The sequence below is a fragment of the Sturnira hondurensis genome, unplaced genomic scaffold (genome assembly GCF_014824575.4).
Source record: "Sturnira hondurensis isolate 20B ecotype Veracruz unplaced genomic scaffold, ASM1482457v3 Scaffold0013515, whole genome shotgun sequence".
NCBI lineage: Eukaryota > Metazoa > Chordata > Mammalia > Chiroptera > Phyllostomidae > Sturnira > Sturnira hondurensis.
Genome location: NW_028086146.1, coordinates 6,351,431 through 6,377,317, shown reverse-complemented (window position 1 = coordinate 6,377,317; position 25,887 = coordinate 6,351,431). Strand labels below are relative to the sequence as shown.

At 37.7% G+C, this 25,887-nt stretch overlaps 1 protein-coding gene and 1 long non-coding RNA gene across 4 annotated transcripts in view; one reads left to right on the top strand and one right to left on the bottom strand.

Annotated features, from left to right (window-relative positions):
• Window positions 1–25,887, top strand: part of PUM3 (pumilio RNA binding family member 3) — a 41,418-nt gene that overhangs the window by 5,972 nt on the left and 9,559 nt on the right. For all 3 annotated transcript variants that reach the window (XM_037061744.1, XM_037061747.1, XM_037061746.1), the window contains exons 5-14: window positions 4,538–4,673; window positions 5,238–5,313; window positions 8,131–8,224; window positions 8,476–8,542; window positions 9,757–9,931; window positions 10,918–11,021; window positions 11,992–12,070; window positions 14,478–14,576; window positions 15,370–15,423; window positions 19,201–19,281. In XM_037061744.1, the coding sequence (XP_036917639.1) occupies window positions 4,538–4,673; window positions 5,238–5,313; window positions 8,131–8,224; window positions 8,476–8,542; window positions 9,757–9,931; window positions 10,918–11,021; window positions 11,992–12,070; window positions 14,478–14,576; window positions 15,370–15,423; window positions 19,201–19,281 (965 nt within the window). The remainder of the gene's footprint in view (window positions 1–4,537; window positions 4,674–5,237; window positions 5,314–8,130; window positions 8,225–8,475; window positions 8,543–9,756; window positions 9,932–10,917; window positions 11,022–11,991; window positions 12,071–14,477; window positions 14,577–15,369; window positions 15,424–19,200; window positions 19,282–25,887) is intronic.
• On the bottom strand, window positions 3,974–25,315 carry LOC118997855 (uncharacterized). Its single transcript, XR_005068736.1, has 3 exons — window positions 25,239–25,315; window positions 19,698–19,699; window positions 3,974–4,010 (listed from the first exon to the last, which is right to left on the bottom strand). It is a non-coding gene; the product is annotated as an uncharacterized LOC118997855 (long non-coding RNA).

Here is a 25,887-nt window from a genome sequence, read left to right as displayed (position 1 = left end):
ATCATGATACCCCAGGGGTCATTTCTAACCCAGAGCTCTGCTGTCTATTGTACAATGGCCCCTCTTGTGTGCTATCTTGGATTTGTCTCCAGGTTTCATGTGCTGCCATAAACTTCTCTGTAGTATCATGGGAATCTCTCTGGCATCTTTCATTCTCTTTTTCTCCAACGTGGCATATCCTAGCCCAGCTCCTTTGCTGTCAGCTGAGACCACTGCCATCTGGCCTTCTCACTCCAGTTTCCCAGCCCTGGTCCCTCCTTTGTGCTCTATCGGGGGCTGTTCGCTAGAGGGACAGCAGCTTTAAGACAGGGAGGTTGAGGGACGGGAAGGAAGGGAAATTTGTCATTGTTTCCCATGAGACCTGCGGGTCCGTTTGTGCTCCATTTCTGATGTTGTCTCTTGATCCCTTTCTCTTCCTCTTCTTTCCACTCCCACACCCCATAGTTTTTCTTTTGGGTTCCCCTTTTTATCTCCTCTTTGCTACCCTCTCTCATAGTTCCTAAATGTTCCTTTTCCTACTGGAATTCTTGGCACCTGCATTTTAAACACTTCCATTCTCACAGTAAGATCCTGTCTGGCTCCTTTTGCTATGGGAGGTATGTTTCTGACATCTCAAAATGGAACTCTGATCTTATTTTCTCATACTTTTATACTAGCAACTGAGGGGGATTGGATCCTGGACATCCCCAGAATTGGTATACTGCTGCACCCTAGCCTGGCATATGCCACGGCTGCCCAAATGTCTGCAGAGTTGTGAGCTCCGAGTTAGTTACTGACATTTGCTGTATAGTATATGATGGCCTAACATTAGTAGTAAATATGCCCTCTGTTACCTACAACTCTCTGTTACCAGGCCAGGAATAAATAAATAGTAATGGGGATAAATATGTTGTATATTGTATAGACATTAAAAATTAAGGTTTTGAGGAATGTTTATTTCCATGGAGGCACACTTAAAATATAGTTATTAAGTTTAAGTGAAGACAGTAAATTCTGAATTTTTAGAAACAGTAATATAAAACATGTATAGGAAAAAGACAAGGGAATAAAATGTAAATGTTAAGTTTTGGGACTATAGGAGGATTTTGTTTTTGCATTTTCTAAGTTATTCATAATTGTATTTTCTAACAGAGAAAGGGAAACATTTAGAAAAATACTTTTTTTGAAATGTTAGTAATATTATTTTAGCTTTTCCTGTAGCTTTTTTTCTTTTGCCCATTTTAATTTTTTTATGATTTTATTTATTTATTTTTAGAGAGAGGGGAAGGGAAGGAAAAAGAGAGGGAGAGAAACATCAGTGTGTGGTTGCCTCTTGCTTGCTCCCTACTGGGGACCTGGCCCCCAACCCAGGCATGTGCACTGCCTGGGAATCAAAGCAGTGACCCTTTGGTTTGCAGGCCAGCACTCAGTCTGTTGAACTACACCAGCCAGGGCTTTTATTTTTATTTTTTAATTGTTGTTTTATTACAGTTGTCCCAATTTTCCCCCCTTTGCCCTCCTCTGTCCATTCGCAAAGTCAGTTCCCACACCGTTGTCCATGTCCATGGGTAGTTCATACCTGCTCTTGAACTAGTCCCTTACCCTTCTTTTCACTATTATCCCCCTTCCACCTCTCCTTTGGTCACCGTCAGTCTGTTCTGTTTCCATGCCTGTGGTTTTATTTTACTATTAGTTTATTTTGTTCGTTAGATTCCTCTTACAGGTGAGATCATAGGGTATTTGTCATTCACCGACTGGCTTATTTCACTTAGCATAATGTTCTCCAGTTCCATCCATGCTGTTCCGAAAGGTAGGAATTTCTCCTTTCTTTCTGCTGCATAGTATTCCGTTGTGTAAATGTACCATAGCTTTTTGATCCACTGATTTACTGATGGACATTTAGGCTGTTTCTAATACTCGGCTATTGTAAATAGCTCTGCTATAAACATAGGGGTGTGTGGGTTCTTAGGAATTGATGATCCAGGATTCTTAGGGTATATTCCCAGCAGCAAAATTGCCGGGTCAAAAGACGGTTCTATTTTTAGTTTTTCTGAGGAAATTCTATACTGTTTTCTGCAGTGGCTGTACCGATCTGCATTCCTACCAACAGTGCACTAAGGTTCCCTTTTCTCTACATCCTTGCCAGCACTTGCTGTTTGTTGATTTGTTTATGATGGCCACTCTGACTGGTGTGAAGTGGTATCTCATTGTGGTTTTGACTTGCCTCTTTCTGATGGCTAGTGATGTTGAGCATTGATGTGGACCCTGGCTCATGGGGTCCGTGACATTGTGGATAAGATGAGACAAATTCATATGGACTACTGAGTCCTATGGAGAAAAAGGGATGGTGCGGCTTCTCTCTCAAGAGGAGAAAAAGTCTAGGCGCGCCTTGGCCACTCTCTCAAGGGGAGAGCACCCCGACCCTTGCCTTGACAAGCTTTTAGTGCTTTTCTGGGCACATTACACGACGGTCCTCATTTTCTGTGCACAGGTTCACTTTAGGTGGTTACCTTTTACAGAAAACAAAGGAGATGATGCCTCTAATCACATCACAGAAGAAGGTTATTTGTAAATGCAAAGGGAAAAGTGATTGAACTGGTTACACTCATCCTTGGAAGGTTTAGCATAGAGTTTAGGAAGCTTAAAGATAGGCAGTAAACGTTTCCTGCCTCAATTCAGGGTGAGGAAGTTTTAGCAAAAGCAAGTCTCAAAGTGGCCTAGGTACAATGCAGGCCTGATTCCCCATGGGAGAACCTATCCATGGGCATGGGTCCTGTCTGGGCCCATGCCACACAGAAAGGTCTCCTATAGAGATTCTTTTTGTGTGTCTATGGGCCATCTGTATGTCCTCCTTGGAAAAGTGTCTATTTAGGTCCTTGGCCCATTTTTTAGATTAGATTGTTTCTCTTTCTTATGTTAAGTTGTGTGAGTTAAAATTAATTCTCCAAAAAGTTCTATGCAGGATACTCAGATTAACTATGCATTTTATTTAGTTGTTTTTTGACCTTCTTCAGGCTTTTTTATTCAATTGGTAAGTTTCTTAGATTTTGAGGACAAAAAAAATAGCAATAGAGAGACACTTGACTTTTATAGAAATACTCTGCTTGTAGAGAGCTTAGGAGTTTTGATTGTGCGTGAGAGGCAGCAGAGCGGGAAGTTTCAGGGCTGCCTCTGATGTGAGTCCTGGCTGTTCCACTGAACTAGTTGTGTGACCTTGGAGCTTAACTGCTTGATGCCTTTGTTTCCCCAGCGTGAAAGAGAGGCTAGTAATAGTACTACCCCTCAGCAAATTTCTAGGAAGTTTCCTTTTTATTTTCACCCGAGGACATGCTAATTGATTTTAGAGAGAAGACGAGGGAAGGAGGGAGGGAGAGAGGGAGGGAGGGAGGGAGGGAGGGAGGGAAGGAAGGAAAAGGGGAAGAGAAACATCATTGGGTTGCCTCCATATGTGCCCCAGTGGGGGCACCAGACCCACCATCCCAGTTTATGGGACGACACTCCAGCCAACTGAGCCATGCAGGCTGGGGCACAAATTTCCAGTGTTCAGTACAGTATTTAGGAGAGCCGTCTTGGTGTACATCTTGCTATCTCTAGACTTACTCATCCCGTGTGGCTGCAACTCTGTACCCTGTGACTGGCATCTTTCCGTTTTCCCTCCCTCCCTGCCCCCGGTAACCACTGTTCTACTCTCTGCTTCAGTGTATTTGGCATTTTTAAATTCTGCATGTAAGATTTTACATTATTTTTTCCTATGTCTACCCCAGAACTCATCTTGTTAAAAAAAATAGTGCTCACCTTACAGAAGAGTTGTTGTAAGTAAACGACTTAATATATAACAGCAGCCCTGGCTGGTGTAGCTCAGTGGATTGAGCGTGGGCCTATGAACCAGACAATCGCAGTTCGATTCCCAGTCACGGCACATGCCTGGGTTGTAGGCTAGTTCCTGGCAGGGGACACACCAGAGGCAACCATACATTGATATTTCTCTCCCTCTCTCCTTCCCTTCCCCTCTAAAGAAAAATAAATAAAATCTTAAAAATATATACATATATAACAGAATATATATATACATACACACACACACACACACACACACACACATATATATATATAAAACAGCACACAGAATAGTGAATTTTTTATTACATTGTTTTCCCTGTTCTTATTTGGACTAATTTAGACTAATTTTTGTTTGCCTTAAGAACTGGTTATAACTAAAGTCTTAAGAACTAATGAACTTAAAAAGAAACTTAAAAGTTTTTAATTGCTTTTATAATCTTTTTGGTTTCCTTTTTTTTTTCCTTAGTAGGTGCCCCTCCTAAGAATCAATAAATAGCTGTTTAATGAATAGATGGCTGGTTTCAACCAAATTTAAAGTGTATAAACTGCTCAGAAAATGAAATAAAATATAAATTTATAGAGAATATTTTCCTATATGTAGTTTCCTCATTGAGTATGTATAAGCCCTAATCAGTGATCACTCTGTGTACATGATTGGTATTTGTTTGTGGCACTCATAATGTTAAATGTAACCGCAAATAATTTTTATAATGACTAGAATCAGCAGCCAAGAAGCCCAAATGGGATGATTTCAAAAAGAAGAAGAAAGAACTGAAGCAAAGCAGACAACTCAGTGATAGAACCAACTATGACGTTGTTGTTCGGGCAAAGCAGATTTGGGAGATCGTAAGAAGGTAATGGGACGAGACGGCATCTTTGTTGCTTTGTACAGAGATGTCCTAACGCAAATGACGTGGCACCTGGGTCATTGGGGGGAGCGCTTACAGTGCTCCCGTGGAGGCCTCACTGTTTGGAGGTTTGCTTGCTGCACAGATGTGGGGAATCATTAGGGTGGCGTCAGCTGTGTTCATGAAAATGTGAGAGTTAAATTGGATTTGACGTTCTTCCTGAAAGATTTCTGAAAAAACGAAGGCCAGTTTCTTATTGTAGTTTAGAGATACTTAAGTATTTGGTGTCTTGTACTTGTTTCATCATTTTTTTACTTTTGAAGTTCTAGCTGTTACGGTTTAGATCGAGGCATGAAATAATACCTTGTAAGATGAGTTTCTGCCTTTGAGAAAATTACCTTTCTCTGGCTGCTCTGGGAGAGTAATTTTAGTGTCAAAGGGCGGCTTCCTCCAAAGAGAAAAGCACACTTAACTGGGTGAACGTAGGCTGAAACAGGTTTTAGTTTTGCATGTTTAAAATAGTGTCTTTACTTAAGCTATGTTTCCTCCTCCTTTTATCCTCTTTTATAGAAAAGACTGTGATAAAGAAAAAAGAATGAAGTTGATAAATGATTTGCAGAAGTTGATTCAAGGAAAAATTAAAACTGTAAGTAGGGCATATGTACAGTTGCAATTTTAACAATTAAAATTGACTTACTCTCAAGTGAAGTGTAGCTGACCATTTGTGACAGGGGAAATTGTTGTTATTTTAAATGTGTTTTGCCCCAAATTTCAAATACTGACTAAAAGTTTAATAATGACAGCATTTATTGCTGGAAAATTGTAAAAAGACTGTCAAGTATTTGGCTGTGTAATTTTAAATAACTTACTTAAAATAAATCAGTGTTCTTTAAGTTATCTTGAATAGTATGTGTTAGAATGTCTTGCTCTGGACTCAGTGTACTTTTCTCCTATCACCATTTATTCCCCCTACACCCTCTTCCTCCTCTACTCACTGGCCCCAACCCCGCTGCCTCAATCACAGCATTGCTGTCTGTGGCCATGAGTTCTTTCTCGTTTTTTTTCTTTTTTGCTCAGTCCCTCCACCCAGCCCGATCTCTTGTGAGTCTGTCTTTGTTTTGCTTGTTAGTTCAGTTTGTTCATTAGATCCCACATACAAGTGAAATCATGTGGTATTTGTCTTTCTCTGACTGGCTTTTTCACTTAGCACAGTGTTCTCCAGGTATATCCTCCATGCTCTTGCAAAGGGTAGAATTTTCTTTTTTATAGCCTAGTAGTATTTTGTTGTGTGAATGTACTGTAGCTGTTCCAGCCATTCGTCTGCTGGTGGACACTTGGACTGCTTCCAAATCTTGGCTATTGTAAATAACACTGCAATGAATATAGGGGCGAATATATATTTTTTCAAATTAATGTATTGTGATTTTTTCGGGTAAATTCCCAGAAGTGAAATCCTTGGGTCATAACTACATGTACTTTAGTATGTTCACAGTTGCTGGCTTTTGTGTGTGTGTGTGTGTGTGTGTGTGTGAGAGAGAGAGAGAGAGAGATGCAAACACAATAATTAGATTACTTCTTTTCTTCCATGCATTTATAAACATGCAAAGCTCTTTAAAATGTAATCAGTTTGGGAGTTCTCAAGTTATTTTCATTGTTGCTGTTTAGTCCTGCTTTATAATAAACTTCTGGTGACTTGTGTGTATTTGGATCGATACTTACAAGAGACCGTTCACTTGGAAGACAAGCTCTGGGGACTCTGGAGTGGCAGCGTGTGCCAAACTGCACACTCAGGTCCAACTGAGGCCGCAGTGCAGTTCAGAGGAATGTCTTGAAATAGCAAGTCCCCACCTGCTGCTTTCTTATAAATCCAGCAAGGTCTATTTAAAAAAAAAAGGTTTAAGTTGATTTTAATGAGAGAGAGGACAGGAAAGAGAGAGAAATAGAAAATATCAATTTTTGTTGACCACTTAGGCACTCATTGGATGATTCTCATATGTGCCCTAACCAGGGATTGAACCCACAGCCTTGGCGTATCAGGATGACGCTTTAACCAACTGAGCTACCCTCCCAGGGCTCCAACAAGATCTTTTTACAATAGAACTGTTCCTCTGCTCCAGCTGTCTGTTACTTTCTATTTATAAATATTTTGCACTCAAGATCCTTTTCCAGTTACTCTGAGGTTGTTACTACATGCCCATAGATGTGGGAGTTAGTGTGGTGTTTAGATCTGGTGTTCAGATCACTCTGCTGGCTCAACATGTGTGTACTTTACATGATGACAACCTCTATTATTTACTGTGTGCTGGAAGTTAGGCTAACCAAGGTATATGTTGCCTTCTTTACCTTAAAGGTCACTATCACTGTTACACATTTCATATACCTGGAACTCAGACAAGTTGACTGTCATCTCCAGGCTCACAGAGATAGCAGATTCCTAAACTTCTCATAAACTTACTTTTCTCACCTGTAAAGTGGGAATAACAATAGCCCACTCTCTAAGTTGCTCTGAGGTTTAAATGAGAAAAATATAGTTATAATACATATATTGGTTATATCATAAGTAATCAATATATACACAGAAACAGCCTTATTTTTTAAAAATATTTTTTAGTTTTAATCATAAATGTCTATAAAAATATCCCTTAAGGAAATTCTGATGAAATCTATGGCTTTGGTGAGTGTGTGCTTTCACATTCCAATTTTACAGATAGACTGAGCAACAAATAAGCACTATTGAAGTAGATTGTACTGTAGTACACTAAGAAATAATTTTGTATTATTGCTTGTTCGTGGTTATTGCTACAGAAAATTGATCAGTAAGTCCTTCACTGAGGACGTAATCCGTCCAATAGTTGTGGGTGGGGGGCAGGGGATGGATTGGGAAATCAGATATGCAATGTAACGAATTTCTAGAAATATAATTGGGTATATGTTCAGGGAATCATAATGAAAATGTGAAAAGTGGAGGGATCGATATATACACAATCCAGTGTGTGTATACATTTATTTGCTTGTGTGGCAAAACTTTTTTAGATCTGTCTTATATCTTTATCTTTGGCTGCCAAAGCCAAAATTCTTAGATTTAAAAAATCATACAATAATAGGATTTCTGAATTGAAAAATTCCCCTTATAAGGAAAGTAACTTTCAGAGAAATGAGAAATACAGTGTGTGTAATCATTAGATAAGTTTGGTTTGATTTTTGTTTTTCATTAATAATGACAGGAATCTTGCAAAATGGTAAAATCTGTCCCTGTCTCAACCATATGTTGGCAGCAAAACCAAAGAATGTTGTAAAATTAAAATGAATATATCTGCTCCTTACTAACCTAGATTAAATTTTATCCATGAAGACCCTGCCTTGTTCTAACAAGGAGTTCTGAAAGAGGTTGCCATAAATAATATAGTAGAAGCATAGATCTCAGGCATCATTAGTCTCAGGGCCCAAACTGTCTTCCCCACAGATTGCGTTTGCACACGATTCGACTCGGGTGATCCAGTGTTACATTCAGTATGGCAGCGAAGAACAGAGAAAGCAGGCTTTTGAAGAACTGCGAGGTATTCCTTATATTTTGAAGATTAATTGTAACCATTTGTAATGAGTCACTCGTTTTCCCTTGAAATGCTCAAGACTATCCTGGGGGGTAGTTCTTTTGTGGGAAAGCAGTGTGTCCTCTGTAGAACTGTTTTTGTTTTTGTTTTTGTTTTTTGCCTGAGACAGAGTTGTTTATATTCCCGGGATTATGCATTTATTTAGTTCTTTCCTTTGTTTCTAAGGATTATTCACTGTAATTTATTTTGTTTTTCAGATGATTGGGTTGAATTAAGTAAAGCTAAATATTCCAGAAATGTTGTTAAGAAATTTCTCATGTATGGGTGAGTTGTTTTATTTATAGAATGTTTTTATTAGTTTTTTAAAGGTATGGATACTGCTTGTCTGTAAATGTTACTTAAAAGTCTGTCGCCATAATAATGACGCTCAACAGATGCTTATAATGTTTCCAGGGAATGTAGTTTTAAAAACAATTGTGGAAGTTAATGTAAAATGATGGTACTGCCTTCACCATTCTTAGGAATATATCTTGAGGCCCTGGAAGAAGAGAAGTAGGATGATTAACTTGTAGTTTGTTGCCAGTATTTAGAGGGTAGTGGGTTGGGAGGGGTTGGTGAGTAGACACAGGCAGAGTCATTGGGTCAGGAAGGGTGGAGATGGGAGGATTTTCTGAATCAGGTGGAATCGATGCTTGTCACGGTTTCTCCTTTTGACTGTAATAATGTGCCCAAGTATGCTGATCAACAACAAGAGAAGCACAATTGACGAAATTTTCAAAAACTATTTCTGACTATAATTATCCGCTGCTTGATTTTAGTTTGTAATATAAATACTTGTGATTAAGTTCTGTTTTAAAAGCATCCTTAGAATATGTTTTATTCATATGTCCAGGCACCTTTGACGTTTACCTTCTCCTTTCTCCTTCCCTCTTTTTCCCCAAGCTGAACAATTTAATAGGAACTGACATTTATTGAGCACTTACAGGGTCCAGCAGAAGGAAGGCCTGCTTGAGTGTGGTTGATAGGGTAATAATATGGGTGTAGTAATTTATAGTTTTAATTTGAACATTCCACTAAAATGTCGTGTGGTGTGCTTGAGTGTGATATTGTTGTCAGAGAATTACATGCTTATGATTTTGTAATAAAAGATTTTGTAATAAGAAGGGGGTGTTATTTGTGCCAGACCCTGAATTACGGGTTGGTCACAGTTCTTGGTACGTAACTCGTTTAATCTTGCATCAACCTTATTCTCTCTATTTTATGAAGGAAGCAGCTGAGGTTCAAAGAGGTTAAATAACTTGTTGAGGGTCTTGCAGCTGGTAAGCCGAGCCAGGATTTAGCTACTGAGTAACTTACAAAATTTGAGATAGAAAATGCAGGGCACTTCGATTTTCTTACGAGCATTTCTCTGCGGCAGACCCCCTGCCGCTGCCCAGGGATGAGTTGGTCTCGGGAGTTATGTTGGGGTCCAGTTAGGTTTTGTTGTCTCCCAGCTTTCTCCTTGCATCACTTTTCCCCCATCACTACATTGGGTTTAGGAGTAAACCACAGATTGCAGAGATAATAAGAAGTTTTAAAGGCCACGTGAGGAAGATGCTCCGACATGCAGAGGCGTCGGCCATCGTGGAGTACGCGTACAATGACAAAGCCATTTTGGAGCAGAGGAACATGTTGGCAGAGGAGCTCTATGGGAACACATTTCAGCTTTACAAGGTACCATTTTAAGGCTTTCCCCCCCAGCATTTTTACTCTCTCTGTGTGCTCTTACTTACCTTTTGATACCCTGTTTTCAGAATGTCTTTTTACTTTGGCTGGTCCTTTAATCTTGAAGGACCCTTTTTTTCTCATGGATTATTTTTTTCTCCATTGTAGTGAGCAAGTGATTATACTTTCTCTTTCACCCGGAGCACTATTTTTAAATCTGCTTTAAAGTGCACTACTGTTGTTACTCTCTCCCAAGTGCTGCGTGTGAGGCTTCAGACTTCCGTTTCTGTAGTCAGACGGAGGTAGAAGACTCTTACCGGTCTGTGTCGCTCTGTGAGCGCCCCTACAGCTCTGACAGGAGTGCTGCGGGCTCCCTGTGCTGCTTTTTCCTGTGTCCCTTCACCTGTGTGGATTATCCTTCTCCAGGTCGTATCTAGAGAGGAAGGGGAGTGGAGAGAACCAACCTTGGATATAGTACAGGGACTGAACCTGGAAAAGGCTGATAAAGGACTACGACATTTAAAGGATCTATGTCAGATCTTGGGACATAAATGCCCACACTTATCTCCAGGGCTGTGGGTTAATAACTGGGCTGCCTCTACTAGTCAGACTCAGTTTCTGGGTTGAATTTAGTGCCTTATTTCTTTTGTAACAGTCACTATATGAATTTGTAGGTAAGTCTGAAATATACGGCGGCAAGGATTTGCAAACTGATTACTTCATCTTGTGACTAGGCATATGCTAGGCACCTGGCGAGTGCCTGTTGGCTGTTTGAGCTGGTTGGTTGTTTAGTCTGGCTCTTTAAGTGCATTGCTGCGAGTGTACACTGAGAATCAGATGATCAGAAATTACTCCCTGAGTGAGCGTATCTGCGGGAGGGCTTTTGTTACAGGAATATGGAAATCTGAAACTGAAGTTTGTCTGTGGTTGATTTTCTTTGTTATGAGGCTGAAGAAACTTGGTGAAATAAGTGTTTGGTTTTTCTTCTTCTGCAGTCAGCAGATCACCCAACTCTGGACAAAGTACTAGAGGTACAGCCAGAAAAACTAGAGCTTATCATGGATGAAATGAAACAGATTCTAACTCCAATGGCTCAAAAGTAAGAAAGCCCCTTCTGCTTTTCTTAACAAATGGCATTTGAAAGGGGAAAGTTTTATATAGACCTTGTGTAGAAAGGGTGGATAGTTTTCCAAATATAATGTATTATTTCATTTGCACTGTTAGACTTATAATCAGGGCATGTGGTCTTCTTGGCACTGGGCCACAGCGGAGTGGTTAAGGTGTAGCCTGAGACCAGATGGCCTGGCCATGAGCCCTGGTGCCCCTCAATCATTAACTGTGTGACCTTGGGTAAGTTAACTGCTCGGTGCCTCAGTTTCCATATCTGTAAAATTGGGTTGATAACAGTATGTATTTCATAGAATTCTATGAAGATTCGAGGGGTTGATATTTCCAAAACACTCAGACTAGTGCTTTGCCCATAAAGGCAACATGTTTCTGCCATCTACACAGACCCTCAGGATGAACTTGAAGTCTTCGGTGCCTGAGCACCCGCCTCCACTGTACATCTGAATTCACCCAGTGTCACACCAGGAGGTTTGGGTCAATTAGGTGCTGCAGTTGCTGATTCTATTTTGATCTACTCAGGTTTTAACTTTGCTAAAATTATTTTATGAAACTGATGCTTTGTGAAGGATGCTTGACAGAAAGAAAATAGCTATAAAAAAAGGTCCACATATAGATTTCTAATCGTATGTTCATTGTTTGGGTAACAAAATATAATGTCCTTATTTAAGAGAGTGTATTTTGAATGGTTTCATCTTTGCTGATTAAACACTAGAAATTTGTACCTTGGTTTTGGTCATAGATGGCAGGCACTAAAATATTTTTATAATCTAAAAGATTTTTTAAATCTTAATGTTGCTGAAAGATACAGTCTGTCATCTCACAAATTATATTTGCTAAAGCCATTTCACTTGCTTTGATTATTTTAGGACAATTGAGGTTACCCAAATCTGTGTTACTGTAGCACCAGGTCTGAAATACTCTTTTCCTTTTTTTGTTTTCAGGGAAGCTGTGATTAAACACTCATTGGTACATAAAGTATTCTTGGACTTTTTCACCTATGCACCCCCAAAGCTAAGATCAGTAAGTTCTTGGTTTTAGTTTTTAAACCAAAAGAAAAGTGCCATGTTAATATGTAAAACACATGCTTTGATATACCTTGTCTTTTGGAAATTTTAAAACTTATTTATTTAAAGAACATAATACACTGAACTTCCTTTTGAGCAAGTCTGTTAATTGCCTTACATTTTTCCTAGAAGACAATAGAATTGATCATAGTTTTATCAACTCCATTGAATTTTTACATTTTAATTATAACTCGGAGTATCCTCTAGCTAACCTAATCTAAAAATTAACCAACAAATAGAGGGTATTCAGCATCCAGGTAGTTTGAAATTCACTGGTGCCAATAGAAAAAAATTCTGTTGGTATTGAAAGGTTAGAAGACACTTGGGTAAAAGTAAATGGACCATGAAAAATTGGAACTTAGCCCTGGCAGGTGTAGCTCAGTGCATTGAGCTCGGGCTGCGGACCAAAGGATCACCGGTTCGATTCCAAGTCGGTGTGTGTCTGGGTTGTGGGCCAGGTCTCCAGTGGGAGCCACATGAGAGGCAACCACACACTGATGTGTCTCTCTTTCTCCCTCCCTTCCCCTCTCTCTGAAAATAAGTGAATGAAACCTTAAAAAAATTCGACCTTATATGATAGAGGGAAAAGAAACAGATTGAGGTAAATAGCATTGCTTTTCAAGTCAGTGATGGGAATACCAATGAGAATTCAGAGTTTAATCCTCTGAAATTTACCTGTCTTATTCAGTGAACTCATTGTCCTTTTGTCTTCACACCAGCTTTTTTTTTTCCTTTTTCGATTTAATCTTTTTAAAAATATTTATTTATTTTTAGAGAGAGGGGAAGGGAAGGAGAAAGGATGGGAGAGAAACATCAATGTGTGGTTGCCTCTCATGTGTCCCCTACTAGGGACCTGGACTGCAGCCCAGGCATGTGCCCTAACTGGGAATTGAACTGGCGACCCTTTGTTTCACAGGCCCATGCTCAATCCACTGAGCTACACCAGCCAGGGCTCGATTTAATCTTTATTGGATCTTTTTCCATTACCACTTAGTCCCCTTATATCACCCCACCCCCCAGACACTTCTGAACAAATATACTAGACTAAACATTCTTAGGAATTTTGACCTTCCCATAATGGACATAAAAAGTAATTTTCCATGAATAGCCACCTGCCTAAGCTTGTGGGTCCATGACTAGCAGCTGCTGCCTCTCTTTTGGGGAATTCTCTCCCTTTGTTACAGAGCGCAGTATCTCACAGTTCTAGATTTACTGAGGCAGGACTGTATTTTCAGAATTGAAAAAATGATTATTTGAATGTATTCAGTGGTGGGAAATCTTCCTCTTTAGTGTTAAGTGTGTTTTAGTAATAGCAAAAAAAAAGTCATCGGGAACCTGGTGTGAATACAAAGTAATGAGGCAAGTGTTTTCAGACGTGAGACTTAGAACAAACCTTTGGGGATTGTGGAAGCACAATTGGAATATGTGTATAGCTCTCCAATTGGATAGCTTTGAACAGACTGAAGTTTACATATCTAAGTTGAAAGCTGTGTTGTTGAGATTCATCCTGGGTAAGGATTGTAAGATAGATAAGGGTGAAATTGCTTGTTCCTTTTTGATGAAAATAGGCACCTACCTTCTTCTCTCCTGGCAAGGGACCTTGTACTTATTTGTTTATTTAATATATATTTTAAAATTGGGAATGGACTAGAATGGGCCCGTGCAGTTGTTAACTGTCTGAACTCATGCTAGACTTCCAAAATATAAATTTGAAATTGTATGCATTGACAGTGAAGAATAAAGATGAACAGTAAGCTAAACTAGGTGGTGAGAAATTAATGATTGGGTTTTTATTAAAGGGTCATTGATAGTGTGGGCCTAGTCTACTATAGAGGGTAGTTTTATTAGGGAAATGTTATTCATTGTTTTAATGGTGAGTTATTAATTTGATTTGTGGAAGTAATCCAGTGATAAACTAAAAAGAGAAACTTTTTCAGCCAAAATGAGTGTTTTGTTTCCCTATTTTTATGTACATGTCTCTTTCAGGAAACAACTCTTTTTAAAAATTTTATCTGGATTTTCTGTTACCTTCTTATCACAGCCACATCCTAGCCTTTAAAAAAAATCTTTTACAATACACTATACATGTACATTCTTTGAATAAGCATTGTATTTTAATATAGACATATTTTGTAAAATAGGCAGTTTAATAGAAATCGCTTGCCAGCTGTATTTTCCACTCTTGATAGAAAAGAGTGTTCCTAGAAAGATGTATCTTTGTGCTTGTGTACAAAATGAAAAATTAAATTGTCTGCTACCAATAGTCTCTTTCATTGTCTGACCTTAACTGCTTCTAGTAAACAGATTTTTTAAAAGGCAAAAATGAAAAATAAACCAAAGCCTTGGTCCCCTTTGTTCCCCAGGAAGTGATTGAAGCCATCCGCGAGGCGGTGGTGTACCTGGCGCACACACACGATGGCGCCAGAGTGGCCATGCACTGCCTGTGGCATGGTACGCCCAAGGTACGTGTGTCAGGGCTTGGCTTGTCTTAGACTTTCTGTCTCCCTTGGTCTTAACCCTGTTGTGTGTAAACAGCTTTATCTTGTGAAGTTGTATCTCAGGGCCTCACAGGAACTGGCCTTCTTTGGGCCTAGTGTTTCTTCTCTGCTGAAGTTTTCAATACAGTATGAAAACCTTGAGTTGCCATTGTTTGGAAAGGGACCTGTGAAGCAAAAAATACAATATTTATGTTAGGCTCACATTTGTGGAAGTTTTGGTACCTATCAGGCTCTTTAATTCCTTATTTAATGATCTTAATTGGGAATGGAAAGGAGGGAAAAGATAGTAAACAGTTACACATTTGCTCATGTGGGTGTTAAGTACTTTGTGGGAAAAGGTAGACGTCCATGTTAATTACGGACGTTTAACAACTGATTCTCATTTCTTTGATCAGTATAATTTTGCCTTTAGAGAACAGTTGTACTTTGTCCACTTTTGAAAATTAGTGCAAATTTAATTTCTATTCAGCAAACATGTATTGAATGCTATAGACTTTATATATTTGAAGATCATTCTGACACTGGACGGGGATTTCTCAGTTCTCACTGTAAAAGGACGTATAAGCCTAAGATTCTAAGAGCTCGAAAAGGACTAATAGTATATTGCAGGGTTTTTTCTGTTCGGGCTGCATGTTCTGGAACTATTTCACCAAAGAAAAGTATCCCATTCCAATGACAATTTAAAATGATATAAAATTTTTGCCTATGAATACCTTTAATCTATAATTAAAAGTTGAGATAATTTTTCTCTTTTAAGGACAGGAAAGTGATTGTGAAAACAATGAAGACTTATGTTGAAAAAGTTGCTAATGTAAGTATAAAAAACACTACATACTTTAAAAATTATTTTAATAAAATTAAATCATGTCCATTATAGAAAATTTGAAAAATTCAGAAAAGAACCAAGAAATGTATTCATTGTTCTATCACAGTCTTTTTCTGTGCGTGTAGATGCATTTTCATATATGTACACAAAATGAGATTGCTCCTTTATTCATTTAACACTGTATAGTGACAAAAATGTCCATTTTTATTAGATATTTTTGAAGACCTGGTATTTACAACCTTATTTAAATAAATTTGTCAATCATATTATTAAACATGGAAATTGCTGCTTGGAATAAATTCTAGTTTAGTTTTGTAGTTCTTTGGAATCCTTTGGAGATGCTATAGCAGCTTTCCTGGTGAGATATGAGGATACACAGAGTTTTTCTGAGGCATTAAATGACCTCAAAAAATAGTATTTTTATGTATTTAAATGCTAAATAGTTTTCCATAATATTTCTGTGATGCAGAGTAGGGCAAAAATAGGTTTACAGTTGTTTGTATGAAAAATAATATAATAATGAGTAATAATACAAGAATGAACTGTTTCAGGTACTCACAACTGCAAACCTATTTTTCCCCACCCTGTGTACGTAGTAGCAAACAATATAAAAATTTTTTAGTTATTTTATATGTTTTATAGTTTCTCATTTACTGGTGAACTAAAATTATTGGTATCAACAACTTTTCCTATAAAAATCTAATGAGAACTACCAACCTGGTAAGTACTTCATATAGTAACTGCTAATTCAGACACATGCTGCTGTGTGATCATATACATACAAGGGCTGTCTGGAAAGTATCCAGCTGTGTAATACAAAAAATAGAGACGTTTGTTGAAGAAGATGCAGGCCTTCAGCTGCCCTGTTGTATTTTCCTGAATCTCAACGATAGTCTGAGATCTCTTCCCTTTCAAAGGTGTTTTTAGTGTTGGGAAAAGGCAGAAGTCGCAGGGCACCAAATCTGGGCTACAGGGGCGGCTGAATCATCTGGGTGACTTGATGTTTTGCCAAAAAACTCTGCATGAGATGTGATGCATGAGTGTACGCTCTTGAGGACGCTGCCAATCACCAGTTGCCCATGGTTGCAGCCTTCTTAATCATCCAAATAGTTTCCATGGAGGAATGTTTCAGCTTAATGCAAAATTTGATAGATTCATTACTCTGCCTACTTAGTCATTTTGAATGTGGCAGCCACACAGTACACATGGTCACTCTGTTGGTGTCTAACGCCCCCACTGTGAAGTCATTGTTGTTCATGCATGTGCATTCCAGTCCACTCTTCTGGCTGCCACGTCACATCGATGTCGTGCAAACTGTTCTCGTTATATTAACAATGGCTGGACTTTTCCCAGACAGTTCTGCTACATACTGTCTTCTGTAGGGTTGGAGACCAGGAAGAGAGTGTAAAGTCACTTAAAAGGCAGCTAGCTTTTCTGTAACAAAATGAAATAAGATTCTCCAGTGAGTTATTTCTAGGGTATGAGAATATTTTATGATTTATTATTCATCATTAATTAATTATTTTTATGATATTTTAATTTGAATATTTTAAATTAGAAATGTGTAAAAATAGAATGTTAGAGTTCTCAAATGTTTAGGAGTAAAAGACATTTTTAAGTAATAAAATTAGGTTTTAATTTTATAGTTTAGTTGTAACTTTTTTTTCTGAGAACCTAATCTCTGCAAAGCATTGTGATGGTAACAAGAAATTAACAGTGCAATTTATTTTGATTTCAAGGAGTTGCTTCCACTGGGGGAAGATAAATTAGGATAAGCCATAGATTTGATTTATGGGTTATTTAGGAGTGTTTAATTTCCAGATATTGGGGGTTTCTTGACATGCTTTTGTTATTACAGTCCTTTTCAATTTATGAGGACTTATTTTATCGCCTAATGTGATCTATGTTAGTATCTTGAAAGGAATGGGTTTCGTGGAGTTATACAGTGTAGTACTCTGTAAACATCAGTTAGATTACGGTGGTTGATAATGTTCAAATCATCAGTCTTCACTGACTTATATATCATTGCTTAGTTATATCAGTTGCTGAGAGAAGCCTGTTAAAATCTCTAACTGTAGTTGTAGAATTATCTATTTCTCATTTAAATTCTGTTCCAACTGCTTTTGTATTCATGCGGGGATGTTTTGTCTTTAGGCGTGTTTCTCTGTGTAGGACTTAAGAAATCAGGAACCGGGGCTTGTACACTGTGTGCACATTGTTCTTCGGTTTGTTTCCTTCACCTGATTTACCTCAGGGGCCATTTTATTTCCATTTGTATACATCTGTCTGCCTCACTTTTTTTCATGACTTCATAATATTTTTATACAACTGATATAATTCACTTAACCAGTCCCCACCATTGGACACTTGAGTAGCTTCTAGTTTTTTGCTACTTCGAATAATATTCCAGTACGTGACCTTTGCGCACATGCGGGAGCGTGTCTAGATGAATCCAGAACTGTAATTGGTGATCAGGAGGTGCTTGCATTTTCTGTTTTAGATGCCGGTTGCCCTTCAAAAAAGTTGAACTACTTTACATTCTCACCAGTGACATGAAAGTGTCTGCTTTTCTCTAGACCGTTGCTAAATTGGTATATTATCAAGGGTTTTCACTTCTGCCTATAGAATAGGTTGAAAATGGCATTTTACTGTTCTAATTATTGCCCTATGAGCATTATTTAATTCATGTGGTTGGAGCTGTTTGTACTTCTCTTTTTCCGTGAACTGATTCCATATTCTTGGCTCATTTTTAGTAGATTATTGGTTTTTATGTAGTAAAGATGTTAGTCCTTTGTTATTTTTCTCTTTGTTTCTAATTGAAATGTAATTACCTGCCATATTCATTAGACCTGACTCTGGATGAGGGTCATCAAAATCCAAATCCCCCTCAAAGTAAAAAAAGATTCGTATTATCTAGGTTACAAAAAGAATAATGCCACGAACTCTGAAAGCACTGGTTCTTTATTCTTTTCCTTTGTTTTCTTTCTATATAAAGTAGTTCTTTAACTCTGGAACAATATCGGTATCATGAGATAATTCCATCATTTCGAGTACTGACCTGACCATTGGGAAAGTCACAGTGTATGTTTGTATGGTGTCTTGCTGTTATACTTTCTAAAATGAATTATTTTTATTTTATTCCCATTCAGTAGATAAGTATATTCTCCTAGTATATTTTCAGAATTCTCTTCTGATTATATAGGATTATTTTGAAGAAATGGATAATATACAAAAGAAAATGTAAAATCATTTTTATCTTTCAGCTCAGAGGTGACTATTACATTATAATATTCTTCAAGGGTTTTCTGTATATGTGTATTATGTATATTTTATATATGTATAATTTTATCTGGGTTTATATGTTTTATATGATTAGATTTCTATATAATAGTTTTATATTCTTGTTTTTCTTTTTTTAACCTATTGAAATTTTGTTTGAGTTTGATTTTTTAGTAGGTATTTCTTAACAGAGATACCTGTTTTTGAAAAGTATTATATCCTCATTAGTTTAAAAAAATGAGTCTGGGCCATTTGAAATTGAAGAATGTGTTTTTCTATTTGTGTTTCTTTTTTTTCTTTAATCAACCTAGAATATAATTTACTAGGTCCTGATAAGAATTCCTTCAAATGGTTTTTATCCCTCTTACTTATACTATGGTGGGCAGGTTGTCAGATTGGTAACCTTATACAGTGGCTCCATGGGTGGAATTAAAGGGGGAAACAGTGGGTTTCTTTACCTTTCCTGCCTTTTGATTCTTACAGGGCCAGTACTCCCATTTGGTTTTATTGGCGGCATTTGATTGTATTGATGATACTAAGCTTGTGAAGCAGATAATCATATCAGTAAGTAATTCTCATAGTCTTGAATTTAAGTTAAATTGATACACCATTTGTGGGTTTGTGTTATTTCAGACATATATGTCAGTACTTTGAATTATGCACTTTGATAGTATTTTGTTATTTATTAGTTTACTCAGTTAAGTCTGTGTTAGGGGAATGCTTTATTCCTGTATAAGCTATAATCTTATAACTTGATACTAATAATTAATATTATTTAAAATATGTAAAAGATTAGTTAAATTAGGATAAATTAGACCATATGGCATACTAAATGAAAAATTAGCAAATAGTAGCTTCCTTTTTACATTTCAGCAATTCCTCCTATCCTGGTTTACTGACCATAAAGTGGTAATAATTGAATGTAACTTACTTAACCCTGAATTTACCTTCAGAAAAAGTGAGCTGTTCTCTTGAAACACAACTCCAAAGTAAAAACTGCATTCTGAAATAATTTCCTTTGTTCCACAATGGTTGACTTCTGAATCTGTGATTTTTCTCTTCCCTCCCTGTGTTTCTAGTGTATGGGTAGAAAGGGGTATGGAATAGAGGTTGCAAGGGTAGGGCTGAGAAATTGCAACATTGGTTGCAGTGACAAAACTTGGAAACATTTTGAAAAAAAAAACACATAATCTGTATTGTCTGGAAACCACACAGGCATCTCTGATACACATGGATGGGGCCCTTGGGGAAATCTTAGTGACAAGAACTAATACTTCAACAACGTCTGCAGGGGGAAGCAGATGGCTGCTCAGAAAGACTTTACCTGTTGGCTCGTGGTGGTGCTGTGGCCCCTCTGTTTACCCTGTCTGGACCAATAGAGCTGAGTTGCAGGAGAAAAAATGTATCAGCTGTTGGGGGGAAGGAGATTTTTCTTAGATGCCAACTGTCCATCTCAGTGCGTGTGAATTTCTCATGCCCTGCTGCCATTTTCCAGCTTTCCCCTCGAGTATTTTAAGATTGTGATGACTTTTTGGGGGATAAGATTGTGGGAAGAAAAAATCTGGCAAGACTTTCTTGTCGTAAACTGAGTATTTTGACATGTTCCTTGTGACTTTATTACCCTTTGACTCCAATCAATAATGATTATTTTTCATTCTGGTGACACCGGTGTCAAGCCATAGATTTGCTAATGAATAAAGTTGTTTCATGGAAATGGAAACAGACTGGGCTTTTCAAAGTTTGCTTTTGTTTAATATTTTCAAGACAACCAAAATTTGCATGACTGTTCCAAATAGATTTCAAGAGAAACCATACTTATGCAGGGTTTGCCATAATTTGTCTGCCAGTGTTTTTCTAAAGATTTATCCCACTTAAACTTGTTGTTGAAACAATTTTAATTTCTTGTGCTTATCAGTTTGATTCCCACCACTACTTTACTCACATTCCTAATGAGTTTCTCATACTTAGGGCAGCTTTCCGAGAAGGGCCCGATTTACTGATCTCTTGCCTCTAAATGACAAATGCTCAGCAGGTTCTGTGTATCATTAAACTCTGTAGTTAGTGAGAGAATTCTGGAATGCTAATTGCCCTTGCATTTTTCCCAGCCCCTCCCAGAAAACCTGTTGCAGTATGCAGTTCTTTTTAAAAAATTCCTGAGAAAGCTTAGTGTTGCTAAGAATTCTCTTCAGGGTAAGCAGACTTCCCGAAATACCAGGTTGAAATCACAACCTGCCTGGTCAGCTGAGCCCTCAAGTTTCAGAATGTATACACCGTCCTTTCATCTACTTTACTTTCCAAAATAAACATGCTTATCAAATTTAATTCAGTTTACCCTGAAATTGTCGGTATAATGCAGCTTGCTTTGAAATGTATAGCTGCTGTTTGAGAGTGACTAAAGATTGATGCATACTTTAAAATATATTACCTTTAAAATATAAGGAAAGGTATAAAGATAGTACAGTAGATAGCCAGCCTCCTAGTGTCTGATAAATAATTCAAACTTGGACAGATAGAGCTAAAGCTGAAGCCCTGTGTGTGCCCGGCCCCGACTGCATGTCCAGCCCCACCCATACCCCTGGTGATGAATTTTGTATTTATTTTTCACATGCATTTCCTTATCCTTTTGCTATACGTAGAGGTATATAAAGCTATTTTTCATGTTTACAAATTCTGTGGAAATGATATCTTGTGTGTTTATTCATGCAATTTGATTTTTTTTTCTTGGCATTAGTTTTGTGAAATTCATCACCAGGGTTTGGCAAGCCCTTTTTTAAAAAGGGCCAGATAGTATTTTAGGCTTTGTGGGATCTATATGATCTTTGCTGCCTGGTCTTGGTTTGTTTTTTCCCTATTCTTTAACAGCCTGGTGTTTAAAATGTAAACACCATTTTCACCTTGTGGGGCGTATAGACAGAGGCTGCAAGTTGACCCATGACCCTTCGTTTGCCCACTCCTGTTCTAAATTATTTATTTTTCAACGCCAAATAGTGTTTTACTGTATGCTGCAGTTTATTTTTCCATTTTCTGTTGATGGACATTTAGCCTGTTTATAGTTTTAAAAACATTTAAAACTTTGTTTTTCTATTCCAAATAATTCCGTGAGCATTCTTGTTTGTCTCCTTGTTTCTCTGAAGCATTTACTTAGCAAAATCACTGGGTTGCCAGATACGCTGCACATATGTTTACATAGAGTCACATGTCCGCCCCACCCAGCCACTACAAAACCTGTTGCATTATGCAGTGCTTTTAAAAATAGCCAAGAAAACTGACGGTTGCTAAGCATTCTGTTCAGAGTAACTGGAGTTCCTGAAACGTCGAGGCGAAATCATGAGCCCACTGAACACGTCTCCTTTTCTCTTTTGAGACCAAGCTCCAGGTTAATCTCTAGGTAGTATTCTCTGATCTCCCAGCCTTGCCTGGTCTCCCCATCCTCTCAATGCCTATAGTTTATCTTTGCCATCTTTTTATTTAATAGTAATCGTGATCTGACCGGGCTCACAAATCAAAAACATTAATTGACCAGACAAATAAGTAAGGCAGGCCAGGTGTAGGGAGTGGACCATGGGGAAAGGAGAGAGCGTATCTCTCTATCTCCTGCCCAGGGTCGTAGCCCTCAGCATCTAGCCATGTGAGCTCCATGGTGATAGACCTCCGATTTTTTACCTTTTCCATTGTGGTAAAATACACATAACATAAAATTTACCATCTTAACCATTTTTATCTACAGTTTAGTATTCAGTATATTCACTTATACTGAACACTCTGTAGAACGTTTTTATGTTGCAAAATCAAAATTATGTTCATTAAACTACATATTCCGGTTTCTTTGAGTGCGGCAAAAAGGTGGACTTTAAATTTTTTTTAATTATATTTTTAATACTAAACCCTCAGGAGGCTTCAGTCACTGCCTAGTGATCTAACCTCCTTCTCTACTTCTGTTATTGTGCAGTATTTGCATTTCTTACCTTATTTTTGGACTATAAGATGCACCCCACTTCTGGCAAATTTGGGAGGAATAATGGCTTTTAATGCTTCTGTTCAGTTCTGTTTACATTCACATTGGTGAAACATTGTGTTGTCTATGTATTAAATATTTTACCATATTTTTTGCTTCAAAATTTTTTTCCTATTTTCCTCTAAAACCTAGGTGTGTCTTATGGTCCAAAAAATATGGGTAAGTTTTTCTTGCCCCTTACACTGCACCTAGCTTTTTTAACTGCAGGCCAGTCTGTATTTTTTTCTTTTGTCCCCTCACACAGCCTGCCACAACAGTGTGTGTACCGTTGGCTCAGTTCTCAGTAACGGGTGTTGCTTTTGGCATTTCTTCCCTCTGCTGAAAATGCACTTGCACCCTAACTCTGTGTTCAGAGTGCACCCTTCATTTTGCCCTTTGCCTTCCCTTTTATCAGAGGTTTGTCAAAATGAGTGTCAAAGACTCTGACAAGGGTCCAACTCAAGGAGGTCAGACTGGCCAGACCTGTCTTAAGAAGGGAAGTCTTATTCTTTTGTTCTTCTGGCACCTTCTGTTCACGTGCCTGCTTTAGAGCAATGCATATGAAAAAGAAATCAGCAAAAGGGCCTGGTGATTTTTCTCTAAATGAATTCTTATAAATGGAAAGCTAAATCGAAAACCTGTAAAATTTAACTTTTGTTGTTGAGAATGCCAAACTCATGACTCTACCAGCTGTATTTAGTCTCCATAAAGATGCTGTATATTGAGAGGTATGTTTGAATAGGAAAATAAAAGTAATTACTTCACAGCAGATTTCAGTTTGCAATGTGAATTTTCTGATTTGCTCCTGGTCATGGCCCACAAGTCAGGTGGGTGTATCGTTTCCTTTTGTAGAGAATGGAATTGATGTGAAGAGTGGGTAGAAGAGTAGTGTCTTTTGCCAAAGACAACACTACTTGCGCTGAAAGACTGAATTCAGCAAAAAATCAACCACACCAATAGTTAATTGGTGCTTTTACCTATTTCTACATATTTCTATACTCGTTAGTGTTCTCCTGTAGGAATCTCTCTCCTCTTTGTGTGTAACCCAGGTTAAAGAGAAATGAATTATTGCTCACGTATTGTAGCACTCATACTGTTTTAGAGACCCGCTTTTGACGGTAGGGAAGCTGGAGTAAGGGTGACATGGGGAGAATTAAGTGATTTTACACTCAAACAAATGTAACTTTAGATTCTCAATTCCTTAATTATGAACTAAAGGCAGTCAAATTCAATGAATTTGGGCACTAATCATTTAGTAGTATTTGTATATGGAATTACGCTTCTCATGTGAAGGTGAAACCTTTCCTGCCCGAGTCATGTGTGGGCTGCCCCAGCCCTTCAGTGTGGAACCCACAGAAGAAGTGAGTGCATTGAGGACTAAGGACTGGCTGCATGCCGCCCCTTTTCCTCCTTACAGCAAGAAAAAAGAGTTAAACATAGTAGCCTTTGTATTTCTTCACTGAATACTGCCCGTGTTTTGAGTTTTGTTGTTGTTGTTGTTGAATTTTACTTATTTATTTTTTAAATTACTGATTTGAGAGAGAGAGAGAAACATTGACCTGTTATTCCACTGATTTATGCATTCACTGGTTGATTCTTGTATGTGCCCCGACCAGGGATTGAACCCATAACCTTGGCATATTGTAATGATGCTCTAACCAAGTGAACGATTCAATCAGGGCCTGTTTATTTATTTTCTTTTAAGCAACTGTTTTAAAGGCATTATAGCCAAGAGTGGTATTTTAATGACAGCAAAGTTGTGGGTTTTTTTTTTCAATGATATAGAAATTGGCCTAAGCTATGTACTTTTCTTACTGTCTTCTTTCCACAAATTAAAGCACCTGTCTTCCTTTACAAGTTGGTAAAAGCTTAAAGAGGAAAAGCTGTAATAAAGGTAGCCCATATATTATATATACTTAATTAGCCCTTATATTATATATATATTATATATATACTTAAATAGCCTTCATTGGCACTGAATACTGTGTTATCAAGTGTGCACTTGTTGAGTCCACTTTGGGACATGTTTTCCTTGAAATTGCAGAAGGGGTTACTCTTCTGTGATATGTCTGTTTTTGTTTTGTCTTGACTTTTTTACTGAAATTTTAAGTTTATTTTTCTTGGATGGTTGCAATTTGTATCCATTTTGAGGTGGTTAGATTTATTGCACTTAATCTCTGGAAAGCTTTATGTTGTATATGGGGAAATCTTTATACATGGCCTTAAACTTCTTCAAAAGTAGGAGAGCACAGTGGAGTTTAGAGTCATGGAAAGAAGTGATCATGTCCTGGATGAGTGACATTTATTTATCTATTTTAAGTCATTTTCCTTGGGCTTCTTACCTGTAAAATGACAGTTAGCTATAGAACCCTCGTCGTCATGATGTGGAATGTTTATGATGATAGACATTTTCTGCACAAAAATATATTGTGCTTCCTGTAATTAACAACAGCAGCTAACACTTAAGTGTTAAGTAGGTAGGGGTGGAGAGGGTATGGAGGGATAAATAGTAATGGAATGCAAATACAATAAAAATGAATGATTAAAAAGATTAAAGGAATTTTTCAACAGTGAATTTCCTATGGAAACATCAGCCAATTTACACAGGAGCTTAGTTGGGGTAGGGGTGTTGGCTTTGTTCCCTAAATTCATACAACTAAAAATGGAGGGTACTGGACTTGGTTAATTGAAATTGTCAGAGTGTAGGTATTTTTAACTGCTTTGTGGAATCTTTCTACATTTGTTTCCCTTCTCCCTCTTTTTGTTTTCAGTGGAATACTTAAATAGCCTTCATTTGCCGTGAATAAGCAGCCTAACTTTAAAAGCCTTTATCCACCTGTTATGTTTAACAGAGTTTCTTTATCTTCCTTCACATACATCTCAATGAGGAAATTGTGATAAGAATGTTCTTCATCGATGCTGATGCTGCATTTAAGTGCAGCTGCAAATTAACTGATCTGTGCTCAATAACCCTAGTAAGCCATGTCCCTAGTAATGTGGCCTATGAAATATCAGTTACATAGTGATAAAGGTAACTGCTTTAAATATTTTTAAAGTCTCCTTGAGCTTTGTCAGTTATATAAGTGCATTTTTCAGTAATGCTGGTTATAATAGAGAATCTGTTGTGTTCTGAATGTAGATCTCTTTGTACTTTAATGTACTTTAATTTCACAACT